Here is a 16,455-nt window from a genome sequence, read left to right as displayed (position 1 = left end):
CTTGTTCAAAGGATGCTTCGGGCATGGCTAAAGTGGTCTATCCATTGGACCATCCCATCATTCATCTATAATTCTCTCATAATGGGTACAACCTAGGGCATTAACAGAATAATCGAATATTCGAATATTCGACTATCAAACCGACTATTCGACTATCAAACCACTATTCGATTATTCGAAAAAAAGAAAAAAAAAGTTTTTTTTTTTTTTTTTTTTTAGATTTTTTTTTTTTAGTGGCTTTTCTGCAGCAGACACGCAGCTGTGAGCTCTGGTGTGACGTCAACTCGCATTCCTTGAGTCCAGTCATCAATGTCATTGAAAAAAAAAAAAAAAAAAAAAACTTTTTATTTTTTTTATTTTTTATTTTTTTATTATTTTATTTTTTTATAATCAAATCGATTAATCGAATATTCGAATACTTATAGGTCGAATAATTCGAATACTAAAAATCGCTATTCGTGAATGCCCTAGTACAACCCTGGCAAAGTTGCAAAAGGTCGTTCCTTTATCTGTTTAAAGACACATTGCTGATACGGTATTATGTGAGATAGGTCTGCCTAACCATTCATATCTGGTGGCTGTAAACTTTTTGCCTCTCGACAGATATAGTATCTTGCTGAACTGGGCTGGGATCGGATCCAAACCCGTTACTGTTCTCCTCTTCTTCTTTCCGTATATCATCGTCAAATGTCCAACGCAGTGTCGTGTAGCCACGCCCCTTGTCTCTGGTTTCTCCTCTGTCTGCCAGACACTCACTGTCTCATCTCAGTTTTCTGTCTGTCTGGGCATGAAAGGAGAGTAGGAGAAGTTCCTGCCCCCTCTAACCAGTAAAGCACTGCTGAGCGCAGGGGATCTGTAACCTTTGGTTCCTAGAAGTTTATCATAATGGCCACGCAGCATGCCAAGACAGATGCCCTGCTCTTGCAAAGTTATGAGATCAAATCCACTTCGACAGCTGTGTCACGTATTGCGCTATGGCCTCTCTCCTGTCCTTTCACCCCTACCGCTCCAATTTTCACAGTAGAGTAGTAATGCCATAAAATACGTTTTGAAATTCGGGTTACCAAAGGTAACACTCCATATTTTATTGTCTCCGCCAGGCCGAAGGCATAGCCGAGACTACGTTTTTGACCCTGTCCGTCCGTCAGTGCGTCTGTGTGTCCGTGTAGTTGTCCATCCGCGTGTGTGTGTACAGCTAATCTCTGGCACTGTTGGCCGATCAACGTGAAACTGTGGTGCACACACACTCCCTGGAGGCCAGAGAAGAACCTCTGCCCCCCACTTTTCATCGGCCTATTATAGCGGCACCAAGAGGCCGATTTTTGCGAAACACTTTTTTTGATATTACTCCAACAGATTTTGTCCAAACATCACGCAAATCGGTACATATTATCTCTACAATCATGTGATCAAGATGGATCTGTCCCGATTTGTCTGATTCCATCCTGATTGGCTAAGATTGACTACTACCTGGCCTGGCGGAGACCTGTGCGCCGAGGAGCACATTTTTCTAGTTGTCATATACTTTCTCATCCACTGTCTCTGCTCTCTCTCTCTCTCTTGTTATTTTATTTCTATTTTAGAATAACCACTACAGCTGCTTGCATGATGGATCTGAGGAGATACCCTCTGGATGAGCAGAACTGCACCCTGGAAATCGAAAGCTGTGAGTCTACGTGATGCACACTATGCTTCTTACTCCTTACTTCACCCACAAACATGACCCCCAAGGGCCCATCCCGTTAAGCTAGAAAATTTGCTCTGAAGCATCTCAATGTAAATGTCAAGACCATGCCAGCATGGTTATCAAAATAAACTTTGGTGCCCATCAGTGGCATAGTTTTCAGACACTGAAATCAAGAACCTTCATTCCTGTGCTTCCCTCACATAGTCTTCCATTCAGTCTTTGTACTCTGTCATAAATATATAATATAATATAATATAATATAATATAATATAATATAATATAATATAATATAATATAATATAATATAATATACAAACAAATGACAGACTCTGGTCTCATTCCCGTCAAATATATACTGTAAATATGCATAATTGTGTCATTGTACATTGTATGGTGTTTTTCACTAAATAATTTCATCGTAAAATACTGTGTGAAATTCTCTTTTGTGCAAGAACGGAACAGTTACAATAGGGAAGAGAGAATAGAGAAGAAAGAACACAGAACATAGAACACAGAACAAGTTAATAACAGGAAGTCACTTACAAATAAAATATACAAGTCCAATATACAGTATATGGTGCATTATGAAAAAATGCAATGGATGTATGGCACTACAGAAGGCTGAAATCTTCTTGTGCAGGTGGAAAAATGCACCCTCAAGTGTGGCAAACATGACGTTCCCATGAGTAAATAAAGAAAGAAACAACACGATTTCACTTCCGGGGCTCTGTAGAGAATATACCCAGCATATTTTTGTACCCTTTTTTTTGAGGGCCATTTCTGATCAATGCGAGATTTTTGTCTCAGCAATGCTTAAGGAACCGTGTGTCACACAGTGTCACTAAGATCATTTAAAACAACCATTTGTTTAAATTATCGGCATCTGAGCTGGTTTCTCCCATTCGTTACACATGTGTTAAATGTGAAGCCAATGACAGCATTGACAAATGCAGGTAAAATTGAAAGTGCTTTGCTGATGTGTATTGATCAGTCGTCCCCCTTAGCCTGACAGATGGACGGAGTGACCCCTGCTCCTTTGAACACCTCAAGCAAAATCTCATTTGGGGATCCTATGCCAAAGTCATTATAACCATTAATCACGCAGGCCCAATTAAATTTCTTATATGCGTACTGCTTAAACTAGTAATACAAATAGTTTCATTTATCAATGATCGCTTTGATTCCCTTTTAAACTCCTTGTAATCTATGACCGGTTATGTTGTGTGACTTCGTGCTTGGGATAATATTTGTTGAACTGAAAAATAACAAGACGTTTTGAAATTCTAAAATAAGTTAAGCGGATTGTTTCCAATGATTGGCAGTTGTACTGTGTTCATTGTTGTAAGAGACATTAGAGATTCACCGCATAGCAAAGACGGGTTATTGGTAAAAGCTACAGGATTGCATACATTTCTCATTCGTGTTGCTGTCTATTCAATTTGCTGGATAGAAAAGAACAGCTGCTCAAAAGGTCATATTTAATACCAATATAAATAATGAACACAGTTTAATTCTGTTTATCTCCTCATTTACATATCAAATTACTAGAGCACAGTTTTCAGCAAGTGCAGCAACTTCTTTTTTTTGTTTCTGTATATTTTTATATTTTTGTAGCTTATGATATGATGGTATTGAAAACTAATTAAGGGCTTTAATTTAGATGAATGATGTTCAGGCACATGATATGCCTGTAGTATGATAAAAAATATATATATATATTTGCTTGATCATTTCATTGACCACCCCAGAAGTCAACATGGTTGTTCAATATACCAGATAGTTTTTTGTTATTGAGTTCATGATGAAACCACTCATTACCCTTGGGGCAACAATAGGGAATGAAATATGGATATGCTGTTAAGATTCAGAAGAATATCTGCTGTTTTTCAATTATGCTGGAGGAATGCCTAACGCTAAAGGGAATATTTCTCAGTAGATATCAAATTGATTGATTAGGGACCCTGTGCCAGCTGCGTTTCATGGACAAAGTCCCAGTTGCTTACCCCTATAACTTGTGAGAAAGATTTGCAGGGAATGAATCCTGGTTCGTTCTTGGGTGTTATATGTTCTGGGGCTAGAACAAGAGTATTAGAATGTGAAATATACCAACGCCTCAGAGACGGTGAAACGCTGCGCTGCCGCTGCACAATCATGTATAAAGTAGCTTATTGACATAAATCCTCTGCTGGGGTCACACTTAATTGTAATGCCAGTTTTATTGCACCTCCTGAAGAGTGTACAGGGAAATAACACCAAGTGACACATGTTAATGAATTCATGTAGAACTTTGTCGCGATGTATGCTGTGATACACTGAGCTACGGAATAACTTAAGTAACAGCAGTGCATGTGGTGCAGAACAGCATTCATTTTAACATCATTTTCCAGAATGTCTTTTTACGGTGTGGCCAAAAGGCCAGGCAATCTAGAACCGTCATTTTCGACCTTTTTTAAATTCAACGACCCCTTCATTTGGATATAAAAAAAACTGTAATTTAACTCTGAGAGAGTGTACAAATGGAACCACAGGTCCACTTGGTCACTATCTACAGACCAATAAGGGTCCATATTTGGTCCCCATGCTATCAATCATTTAGCTGGGGACCTCCTGGACCCCTTGAGGGGGTTCCCGCAACTGGTTGAGAAGAGGTATACCATGAAGGTCAAATCACAATTGTATCCTCTGCTCAAACAGGCTTTTCATTATACTGTAGTACAACAGAAACGTAGCCAGTAGCGACCTGCGCTCAAATCCCATGTAGGACATGAAAGTTTCAGATTTAAGCTTTAAGCATTTATAAAGATCACTATTTCCATTTGGCCAAATGAGGACATGCACACAAGCAGCCAGTCTGATCACTACTGAACGCCGCATAGGGATTTGTGCAGCTTCATTCACAAATTGTGCACATACTGTAGTAACTAACTATTGTTAGTTCAAGAAGACTGCACATGAAGACTTGTTTATATAAATTATGAGAGTGGGCAGTCAGCTACCCTTATTATTTCAGTGTTCATTTAACTGAGAGAGTGTAAAAGGCCAGGAAACTGTACAAACCAAACCAAACCAAACCAAACCACAATTCACACAGCAATGTAACCCAACGTGTAAAAAAAAAAGCCTGATATAACAATGTCTGCACAATCAGGAAAAGGATCATAGGACATCAAAACAATCAGAAGTATAAATAGAATGACTCCGGAGTGTGAACCCCCACTCTTTCTGGGCACTGAATGAATTTGATCAAAGTCACAGACATACTGTACCTACAAGCATGTTGGAAATGTAAGAATCAAAGTGACTCACAAACAAAACAAGACAAAAAGCAGTGATAGGCAGGACACAGGGAGAGAATAAGGCAAGCAAAAAGCTCTAGAATCTAAGAAGACATATTGCCTGAAAGCAGATTGATGTTCTTCACAAACATGCCTTGAGTAAAGAGAAAGCTAGGCCACATTAGACAGCATAAAGTTAGGTAGATGATGTGATTAAAGTTCCAGGCCAGCTGCCTTACACTTAATGTGTACTCCGGAGTAGAACCGCGTCACTTGCTGAAAAGAAGAGATTTTCAAACTGACAACATTGTGCCGATGTAATATCGGCTAGCTTGAAAAGCCGTTATTTTTGGCAAGCAGCATGATCGTACGATCGAGAATAAATTGAGCCTCAAGTCAATCAATATGATGCTTAAAAGGTGCTTAAAGGACAAGATGCTATAGACAACATTAAGCCACCACATTTTAACACCTCTGTTGCATAAGATTCCTTATTTCCCCGACTCACGGATATAAGACAGCACTCGGGTCATGTAGTAACAGGCTAACTAAAACAAAACCGAAAACGATAGCACAAAGAATAATGTCCGCTGTCAGTTTACAGAGGTTAAACACATTTTGGACCAAACTAAATGATTAAATTGATTATTTCACAATCAATACTTTTTTCTGGGGGAAAGCGATACTGTTATTCCACAACTTTTTAAAAGCTTTGCGGATCTATTATTTTCTTCGTATTATTTGTCAACATAAAAATGTTATCACCTTATATCACCTTTAAGTGACACCTAATGTATATTTACAGCCAAGGGTGTAATGCAACTCAGATGTTTGAAGTGGCGCAAGACATAAACATGTCCTCTACATTAATTGATAGAGAAGCATAGATGGCAGATCTACATGAAAGGGAATAAGTCACAGCCATGGCAGAGTTATGGCATTTACTGAAGGATCTGACAGGAGAAACAAGGAGAGGGCAGTTTCTATATTCTATAATAATTCAATGTGAATGAATATAGGTGGAGATGGGTTTTATTATAGTTTAAGGGACAACTTAGTTTTTTTTACAACCAAGGTTTATGTTTTAGCTTGTAATTAAAGTAAATAAAAGATGTGTTAAAAAAAAAACATTTACTGCTTTCTATAGTTTTCGCAATTTTCGCAATCCTTTTTTACAGTGAGTGGGGGCATTCGGGCAGGTGGCTAAATATGTATTTTTTTACACAATAAAAAAGGTCCCGTGGTCTTTGATGGCCAGATGTAAGTTATTGGGGGCTAGAAGAGCTACTGTAAATAATAAAAAATAAATCGCCCTGTTATAGTGTAAAAAAAGACATATTTAGCCACGGGTCCGAATGCCCCCGCCCACTGTAAAAAAAGATCCAGAAAATTGCTAAAACTATAGAAAGCAGTAAATGAAAGATGATTAATACTCATCTTTTATTTACTTTAATTCCAAGCCAAAACATAAACCTTGGTTGTACTAAAAAAACAAAGTTGTCCTTTAAAGTCAGTTTTGAGGGGGCTGTTCTGGGATGCCATGTTCCACCGATGAACCATGCAGAGGTGGTGTCATGGCCTAATGCATTGGCTCTTAAAGTGGGGTCCAGGAACCATCTGGCTACATTGAGGGGGTTAGAAATGTCCCCTTATACAGATCTGTAACTCTGAAAGTTATGGGGGTCGTTGAAATTAAAAAGTCTGAGAACCACTGGCCTAATTCAACAACAACATCTGTGATAGGAGATACACACAAATGTCATCTGCTCTCACCAAAACCCTTTTGGCTGTAAACTTTGTTTACACCGCTGATGCTAAATACCACAGCGCTGTCGTGTGCCAAAAATAAACATATTTTCCTTGTGCGACAGCATCGTACGGCAAAGTATAAACTAGAAAAGTGTACTCCTTCGAGTGCAGATCTCCGCCAGGTCGGGTTGCCTAACTCAGGGTCGTGTCAGTCGTGGGGTACAGCCATCAGGACACAAGGAAGCTGCAGGGAGAAATAGTTTGTATGACAGATGATGCAACTGTTCATGGTTGTGGCGCCCCAGTAGCTATGGGCAGACTTTAAACGCAATGCAATCCAGGGGAAATGTTTTTTCCTTCCAGATTCTACGACCTCCGGTTCAAGAGTTAAGGCCCTGAGACCCGCGAATTCAAACGCAAACATTGTTTACAATGGTTGAAGCCATACTGGAGGCGTCAAGTGCACGTGTCAGAACTATAGGTTACTAGCGTAACCCCGGTTATATGATAAAGGGAGCGAGCGAGAGTTCACGCCCTCTGGCGTGAACTATGTTCACGCCAGAGGGCATTATATCCCCCAAAATAAATATCCATGTATTCAATTTTATATAGAGCCTCATTCATTGTTTATTTTGCGTCAGGAATGCTGTGTGTGTGTGTGTGTGTGTGTGTGTGTGTGTGGGGCTGTTATAATGCCACCATGAGGCCCAAAAAAAATGGCCGGAAACTTTTGTAGAGGTTCTTCCTTGGTCTACTGGGAGTGTGCAAGCAAAGTTTCACGCTAAAGCAGTGCCCGAGTTTAACTGCTCACAGACGGACCGACAGTGAATCACTGGGGCAAAAACATAATCCCCGCCCCGCCCAGCCATTTCTGCCTGTCGGAGATAATACGCCGCCTTGGTGTAAGGAGTGGTTTTAGAGTTATGTGGAGGTGAAGAGAAAGACTGATCCACCGAGTTCTGTGTGTTCACAGGTCTCAGAAAGTTCTTCTCACAAGCTGTTTAGAACAGTGGCATAATTAATGAGGTTTTCGATTTATACTCTTATTAGTAAGTACGTGAAGTCAGCACAGTTGCCAATGCAGGACATGATCGTGATTCATATTGAATTTGCTAATTCAGTGGTGTTTGACTCCTTTTTTGTTATCTTGTTTTTGTTGTTTCTTAACTTCTTTATTTTTTTGTTTTTTTTTATCAGCGCAAAGGCTTATTTCTGTGGATTTATTTTTTTATCTGCTCATCATGGTAATTCATTTTCCAGGAGGTACTTTATCAGGGGTTACTTCATCTGCAAGTCAAGGTGCCTTGGTATTAATCAAAAACCTGAAAAGCAGAGTTAATTACTTTATAATTTCATCTTTTTGTTTTTATCACTTCGCATTTATAAATTAACCCATTGAGACCGGGAACGCATCTGTGTAATTTTTTTATTTGAGCTAAAAAGCATTATTTTACAATTTGGCTATTCAAAAATAGCAGATCTACAAGCTCGTAGCGTGGCACGAAAATTCTGGGGGTCCCTGGAACAACATATTTTGAGATAGGTGTCTGTGGCTAAATACATATCATTTTGGGGGTCCTTGACATGAAAAAGTTTGAGCACCACTGATATAGAAACATACGTTTTTCAGAATACTGTCGGGATTTAGAAGACATTTGTAGAATCGTCTTCAGATCTTAATGGGTTAACCTAAGGTGAAACATTAAGTGATCTTTCCTTGCCTCCTTCCTTCCTCTCCTCTAACCCCTGACACAGATGGGTATACAACCGATGACATTGTGTTCTTCTGGCAAGGAGGAGACAATGCCGTGACTGGGGTAGACAAGTTGGAGCTACCTCAGTTCTCCATCGTAGGCGTCCGCCTGGTGTCTAGAGAAGTCCAATTTACTACAGGTAAGACCTTCAGCGATAACAACCTCGTAGGTGTTTAGGTGTCCTTGCGCAAAGCTCACTCTCAACTCCCAATTGGTACAGTAGTGGGGCCATCAAGTTTGCAGAATGGACCCACTTGTCCAGAGTATGACATTGATTTATTGTACTGGGCAGCTCCTAGGTGAAGACATATTTATCTGTATCAGTGCGAAGCCAAGAAAATACACACAAATTTGTAGTAGTGTAGGAATCACATTTTATTGGACTCCAGTTTTTATGCAATAAATTCACGATTCAGAGAGAGAGAGAGAACCTAAACGAAAATGTAGGTGTAACTCACATCTTTCATTTAAGTGTAATTTATTTAGAAAACGGGGGACACCATTCATCTGGGGTGAATTTGTGTGTTGCTGTTTATTCATCAACAGCCTTGATAAAATATGTATGCTGAAGTATTGATTCATCAGAAGATTTACAGGACCCTGGAGATGATTGTATCATTTGTCACCGTGAGTTGCTCATAGGACATAGCCTTTTAGATTAAAACCATAGTCCTTATCTTAAGCCCTCTTTTCCATTTTGATGAATTGGTCGTACAAAGTCCTTACATAGAGTCTACGTTGTTTCCAGAGCTGTAAATATCTCAGTGTCGTGGAGGCTGTGAGAGTACAGCCTGCTCCATACATACAGCTTTTTGCATCAGCAACTTATTGTTGCGGTTGGCTTGAATTAAGTACTTCCACTCGACTAATTAATGTTGTACCACAAACGGCTGCTGTTTTTTTCTCTGTAAAATGCACAATGGGATGACTTACTGCACCCATGTATAATTTTTGCTCACTCATGTAATGCAAAAAGGCTTGGGTTCCAATTACGCCCCTTTTTGCAAAATGCCCTTTTGGTAATGTTTAGAGGACAGGGAATGTGTTAAAGAAAAGCAGAGTGGCTCTCTATGACAATTCTCAGAGGGGCGCCGGGGCTGGAGCTGCCTGCTGAGATAGGGGGTTGCAGAAAAATCTGCCGTGTTTGCGACTTTCTGCCATGTTTTAATTGGAATCGAACTTGTCCCTGGAAAGGAATCCATCGCTTTGGGGAAATTAAGTGCTCCATCTGAACAAATGGAGAAATGACTACCCTTGTGCGTTGTCAAGAGTGCAGACTTTGGAACTCTTTAAGTTGTGCCAATATCAACCGCCCCCTCTTCCCTTGTCTTCCCTTTCTCATTTTCACTTATGTTTTCCCTTCCCTTGCTCTTCTACTTCTGTTCTTCAACAATCCATCACTCCATCTCTCTCTTCTCCCATGTGTCACTCTATCCTCTCCGCTCTTCCCTCCATTCTCCGCTCTTCCCTCCTCTCCATCTAGAGCATACATGGGCAACTGGCGGCCCGGGGGCCACATGTGGCCCCCATCTTCACTTAATGCGGCCTGCAGATTAATATCGGAATACTGATGTATTATTGATTTCAGCTGCTATAATTGCAAACATGCAAACATGACCCGCTTTAATTAATTCAGTCTATATTAGTAGCTTAATGACTAGTATTACAATTCTATTGTCTTTTTTATGTCCAATGTATTTGTATTTAAGTTCATGAAGTTAGTATAACTAAATGCATTTGAAATTAAATAAAAATGTCACTTTTCAAGATCCCATTTCAAAAATGGCAAAAAGAAAAACAGGATTCCATTTCAAAAATAGCAAAAATAGCAGATCTACAAGCTTTCCAAGCAGATCTACAAGCTGAGCTTGTAGATCTGCTATTTTTGCTACTTTTGAAGTACGGCATTAATTTACGAAAACAAGTTAAAACACGAAGATAAGATGTTTCAGCCCGACAGTATATGCAATGTGGCTCTCTGGAGTGAGTGTGGAAATATAGTGGCCCTCTCCATCATCAAAGTTGCCCACCCCTGATCTATACCTTTTGTCCTCCACTCATTTCCAGGTTCGTACCCTAGGCTGTCGCTGAGTTTCAGGATCAAGAGGAACATTGGCTACTTCATCCTGCAGACATACATGCCCTCCATCCTGATCACCATCCTCTCGTGGGTTTCCTTCTGGATCAATTACGATGCGTCTGCGGCCCGGGTGGCCCTGGGTAAGAACGTTCACCATTGCACCCAGGGAATGCAGCGAGCACGGAAGTCACAAGGTTGCTGTATCAATGAAAATGTATGTCTGCACCACGTGGAGCTTGAGCGCTGAAAGCTCCAGTGATGCACACAAGAACATGTAGTATTAAATGCACCCACATGTCTTGTTTCCCCTTACTGCCCTAATGAAAATAGCTGGCCAAATAAGGAAAATAACTCAACTGTATTGTTTATAATTAACTTACATGGTTAGACACTAATTCACATGGTTAGACGCATTGTTATTACAATGTGGCTTTTAGGGGGCGAGCCATTTAGAAGAGGGTGTGTGTGTGTGTGTGTGTGTGTGTGTGTGTGTGTGTGTGTGTGTGTGTGTGTGTGTGTGTGTGTGTGAGTGTGTCGCTAATCTCGCAAACCACCGGAATGATCAGTGCCAAATGTCTTGTGCACACTGACAGTAGGCCAAGGATTCACATATTGTGAATATTTTTCACATATTGAGTATTTTTGTGAATATGGTGTAGTACCAGCTTCCTTGATTGGCCAACCCGACCCATCGGCTATACAGATTGGCCCGTGGCCAAGCTTTGTGTCATGTTTGTGCTGCGCTACCATTATAAGTGGTAGTGTGCACATTAGAGCTCCATTACAATTCCAAATACGATGATCTCCATCTCCAGATCTCCATATTTAACACATTCGGTGCCAGAGGTTTATTAAAACAAGGTACATCTAGTGCTGGCAGCCTGGCACTATTAATCTAGTGCTGGCACCATTTACGCCGCACTGTTTACGGCTGTAGACTCCACGACGAGGACGCGGATGTAAACACATTTGGCACTCAAAGTTTTAATTGAACGCATGGCAGTTCTACCGAATTGGGTACTCTGACTCTGGGTGCACACAGGTAATCTGACAAAAAGTACAAAAAGTACAAAGGGTATTTGCATAAGCCCACTTTGAGAACCACTGTAATCAAATGACATTGACATTGGGCTGAATGAAGTAACAACTGTAAACTTCCTGTCATTCATTTGAACTTGGCGACAAGTCGTGGGTCACTGGAGGGGTTTGGGGTGACCTTCCTCCCCCAGTTACCTTGCCAGCAGTATTTTGGCTGCCTATTCTCTCCGATACCATATGTTCCCTCTGGATTTGGTTTGAACTCTAGAAATGTCACCATCAAAACACCTTTAACTTTGAATTATTTTCAGATCCATAACTCTTCAAGGCAAGCACACAAATGACGACTAAGTCAAATGCATTTTGGGGGTCTTTACAAAAATGATAGCTGATGAAGTGCTAATTTCAGTTTCTGTACATTTAATTTGCCAACCACCACTGACTTGATAACAAAAAGGGCTAAAGGTAAAATGTTGCAGTTTTCCGACTATGTGGCTTATCATTAATTGTTTCTTTCTGTGTGTGTGTGTGTGTGTGTGTGTGTGTGTGTGTGTGTGTGTGTGTGTGTGTGTGTGTGTGTGTGTGTGTGTGTGTGTGTGTGTGTCGCGCGCGCGCGCACACGTGCGCATGTGTGTGTGTGTGTGTGTGCCATACTTAGGTGTGACAACGGTGCTCACCATGACTACAATTAACACCCACCTTAGGGAGACTCTCCCAAAGATCCCGTATGTGAAAGCCATCGACGTCTACCTCATGGGCTGTTTTGTGTTTGTGTTCCTGGCCCTGCTTGAATATGCCTTTGTAAATTACGTGTTCTTTGGCCGGGGCCCCCAGCAGCAGAAGAAAATCAATGAGCGGTTGAACAAAGCTAACAACGAGCGCCCGCGATACGAGGAGAAGCGCCTGAGGGAACAGGTTTGCATCTTCATCCTCTCCTTCTACCATCCTCCTCCTCCTGTGTCAATCAGAGTTCAAGTATAAAACAACCATCTTTTTTTTCCCCACCCATATCTGATTCCTATAGCTAAAGTCAATTCTATTCAAACACCGACAACACACATTCCCCAAAGTAATCTGCCAGGAAGCATACAGTCCACACATGCATTCACCAGCCATCATCCATTGCTTCTCCCCCAAAGCACTGACTCTGGGCTTTCTATAGAGCATAGCCCTTTTCCGTTGAGATAGTGATTCATCTAGCTCAGCAGTGGTGTAAACATTCTCATTTCCTATTTAGGTTGTTGTCTACGTTATGCTCGTGGGCTTGATTCATTCTTGCTCCGCTACCTTGCTGTTGAACATGTATTTTCCGGCTTTCATCTAAATTGGACAGTCAAAAATAACAAAGGCGGTGGCAGCGGCATTGAAAACATTCAGCGGTGGATGCAAAACCGGCTAGACTGAATGAAGCCCCTTGTTTTTTTGTGTGTGTGTGTGTGTGTGTGTGTGATGTATAAAATAATATTATGCTTATTTGAAGTTGTTCCTGTTAACAGTTCATGTGTTATGCATTCTGTAATTCTTAGAAAAATGTGCTGACTTGCCAGTGATTTTTATATAGCCGTTTTAATGTTCTCTTCATTTTTTCTTTCACATTGCAAGGACTCCATTTCCGTGCCGTTTCAAACCAACACCTTCAGGTCATTTACACAGCGGAGAAATCTGTATCTCGAGGAACAAAGAAAAGTTGGGGTACATGTATTTAGAACTCATAATGAGCTGTAGGACAGCGGTCAAAATGACATCAGATTATAAAGGATGTTCAAAGTAATTTATCAGTTTATTACCAGTGGAAACATCCGTTGTAGATTATCTAGTCAGTACTTTGAAAAAGGAAATGTGTGTAACTATTTGGAAATATTTAAAGCATGCAAAGAAAAGAAAAATGTCATTCCATATCATCACTGCATTGTGCTTTAGCTTTAACCACATGAGCCCTAGCATTTGACGAGAAACGTTTAGTGAAAATAGCAGAGCTACAAGCTCACAACGTGTCCAGGGTTGCCAGATCTGCTTATTATAATTTCCCCGCAAGATTTTATTTGAAAATAGCTGATCTACAAGCTTGCAGATCTGCTATTTTCAAATAGCTGATGTATATGTTAAAGTGCTCATGCGGCCCATAGTCGCTTCTTTTGGGGCTGGTTTTCCTAGACCTGGTTACTTGTTTCTCTCACAGAATCTGGCAACGCTGAACGTGTCGCGTTGCGATACATTGTGAGCGTGTAGATCTACTCTAATTTGACGCACAACCACGTATAATAGGGTTTAAGTGGTTAAAGCTTTTCTGGAGGGTTTCAGCAGTATATGGGGATTTTGGGGGGGGGGGGGGGGGTACGGTGGGGTACAATGCAGCACGTTGCAGCCAGGCCTGACACCCCCCTCTCTCTCTCTCTCTCTCTCTCTCTCTCTCTCTCTCCCCCTCTCTCTAGGTGGACGCCTACGGGAACATCCTCCTCACCACGTTGGAGATGAACAACGAGGTGATGCCATCCGACGTCGGGAGCAGCGTCAGTGACTCTCGGAATTCGGTCATGTCCTTCGACAGCTCCGGGGTCCAATTCAGGAAGCCCATGGCGCCACGCGACGGCTTCAGCCACCACTCGCTGGACCGCGGCGGCGCCGCCATGCGGAGCCGGGCGAACTGCCGGCTACGGCGCCGCTCGTCCAAGCTCAAGTTGAAAATCCCCAACCTGGCGGACGTCAGCACCATTGACAAGTGGTCCCGGGTCATTTTCCCCATCGTCTTTGGATTTTTCAACCTAATCTACTGGTTGTACTATGTGAATTGATGTGCATCCCACAAGGAATCATGGGCCATATTTTGAGAGCACATTGAATTGGCTTTGATACAGTCGCGAGAATATGTATACACATATACGAGTTGAAGATATGTATATGCATATTTCTATATATTATATTTATATATACACACACGTGAAATCTGAAGGACCTTTCTGCTGTACAAAGTATTAATAGGATGACTTGAATGTTTAAGAATAATTGTGAGAGAAGAATTTCAAGGCTTTTTGAGTTCCATTTTCCTCCTGAAACCAACACACAAAACCAACCGATCGACTGACCGGCAAACAAACAAACACACACACACACAAACATACAAACACACCGATCCCACAACCAGGGGTTTTTGGAACTAAAGACTGCATGATATTTTTGCTAAAAAAAGAAAAAAGAAAAAAAGAAAAAAAAAGAAACTGAAAACAAAAGGAAAGTGAAAGCTCTCGAGAAAGAAAAGAAAAAGATGTCTCAGAGTCCCATTGACTTTTTATTGATACTTATTGTAATCAAAAGAAAAACAAATCCTCTCTACCCGCAGCTCATGAAAATCAGTGGTGGCTTTGTCTGTTCAGGCATCAAGGCTGAGTGAGATCCTTCTACCCCTCCATCAGCCCCCCCCGGCCCCCCCTCTCCCTCCAAACGCCCCTCCCCGCCCATCGCCCATGAATACCATGCACGGAATTCTGCATTTCTACCCTCTTGTACAGCAGAAACCTAGTTTTTTGGGATTATGTGTTGTTCCTATTGGCTCCCCCCGCCCCCCCCACCCACCCCTTCTTCTATAAAGTGAATCGATATCATTCTACTCTCGCAGACATCAGCTCTGGCCTAAAACGGGCTTTCTTTTTCCTTCTCCTCTTGTTCGACTGGCCTCACCTTGCGGACGACGGGATTTTAGACCGCTGCATTCCTAAAAAAACCCAGAGTCAACGCAAAACTTCTGTTTTTTTCTCCTTTTTGCGCCTCCTCTTAAGTTGTTTTAGAAACAGGTCCTTTGGGGGGGGGGGTGGGCGGGTGTGTGTGTGTGTGTGTGTGTGTGTGGGCGGGGGGGGGGTGTTTTTTCATTATGGTAAAAAAAAAAAAAAGAAATACAAAAATGCTGATTATTGTAGATTTGATTTTGTCTTGAAAATACTGTGATTTCAGAGAGTGTCAGATCATGTTCTAGCGCTAGGGCATTATTACTAGATAAAGAGTTCAAAAGTTCAAAGGTTTAAGCATTACTCATTTTGATTGTTTGACGAAGAAAAAAAAATGACATCCTGTACATTTTTATCATTCGGTATTCTCATGGGTCATAGTTTGAAAGTATTACTTGTAATGTTTTTTATCCCATCCTAGTGATTCACATTGCTCTTTCAATGCAGTATTTCATTGACATCATGTCCTGCTTTTGTGTGTCTAAGGAAAAAGGTGTTGTTGGTGGTGGGAGGGGGGGGGGGGGTGGTTGCACCAGTGAGTGAATTAAAATGATCTCCATGGTAACGATTTAACCCATTAAGACCTGGAACGCATCTGTGTCACTTTAGATTTCTTTGGCTATTCAAAAATAGCAGATATATGAGCTTGTAGATCTGCTATTTTTGAAAAATCGTGAGATTTTTTTCAAAAAAACTGTTAGGATTTAGGAAAAAAAAATTAAGAATCGCCTCAGGTCTTAATGGGTTAAAGATGTTTGTACATTCAGAAAGAGTCAACATACAGTATCAGCCCACAGTTTGACCAGTTGTCATAGGCTACATCAGTTGCCACACAGTATATAGTATATATCAGTTGTCATACAGTAACGTGCTGGTAAAGCGTTTCTCGCTCTGGGAATCTTGGGAGTTCATATTGCGATCCCGCCGCAATGGGGAAGTGTCTTAAAATGTACAAAATTCATTTACAGTTCAAGTCATGAACCACGGTAGATTAGAATAAGAGGAAGAAGTGTTCAACCTTTCATATACTCTGCAACTTAAATCATAATCCCCACCATCCTTTCTGCCCTTTGAGGTCGAGATCCCCCAAAGATCAGGAATATCAGTGTAATCAGGACAAATGGTGATCCAGCACGTCTGGGGAACAAAACAT

General features: G+C 41.1%; 1 protein-coding gene across 1 annotated transcript in view; it reads left to right on the top strand.

Moving 5' to 3' along the window:
* gabrb4 (gamma-aminobutyric acid type A receptor subunit beta4) overlaps window positions 1–14,375 on the top strand; it is a gene marked incomplete at both ends in the record, with an annotated part of 76,102 nt that extends 61,727 nt beyond the window's left edge. Inside the window, 6 exons of the mRNA XM_084075192.1 lie at window positions 1,584–1,666; window positions 8,467–8,604; window positions 10,533–10,685; window positions 12,242–12,498; window positions 13,186–13,275; window positions 14,016–14,375. Of these exons, the coding sequence (XP_083931318.1) occupies window positions 1,584–1,666; window positions 8,467–8,604; window positions 10,533–10,685; window positions 12,242–12,498; window positions 13,186–13,275; window positions 14,016–14,375 (1,081 nt within the window). The remainder of the gene's footprint in view (window positions 1–1,583; window positions 1,667–8,466; window positions 8,605–10,532; window positions 10,686–12,241; window positions 12,499–13,185; window positions 13,276–14,015) is intronic.
* Window positions 14,376–16,455: the final 2,080 nt, after the last annotated feature.

The sequence above is a fragment of the Gymnoscopelus microlampas genome, assembly GCF_963454915.1.
Source record: "Gymnoscopelus microlampas genome assembly, chromosome: 12".
Lineage (NCBI taxonomy): Eukaryota > Metazoa > Chordata > Actinopteri > Myctophiformes > Myctophidae > Gymnoscopelus > Gymnoscopelus microlampas.
Note: the sequence above shows the minus strand (reverse complement) of the source record. Positions and strands in the feature narration are given on the sequence as shown.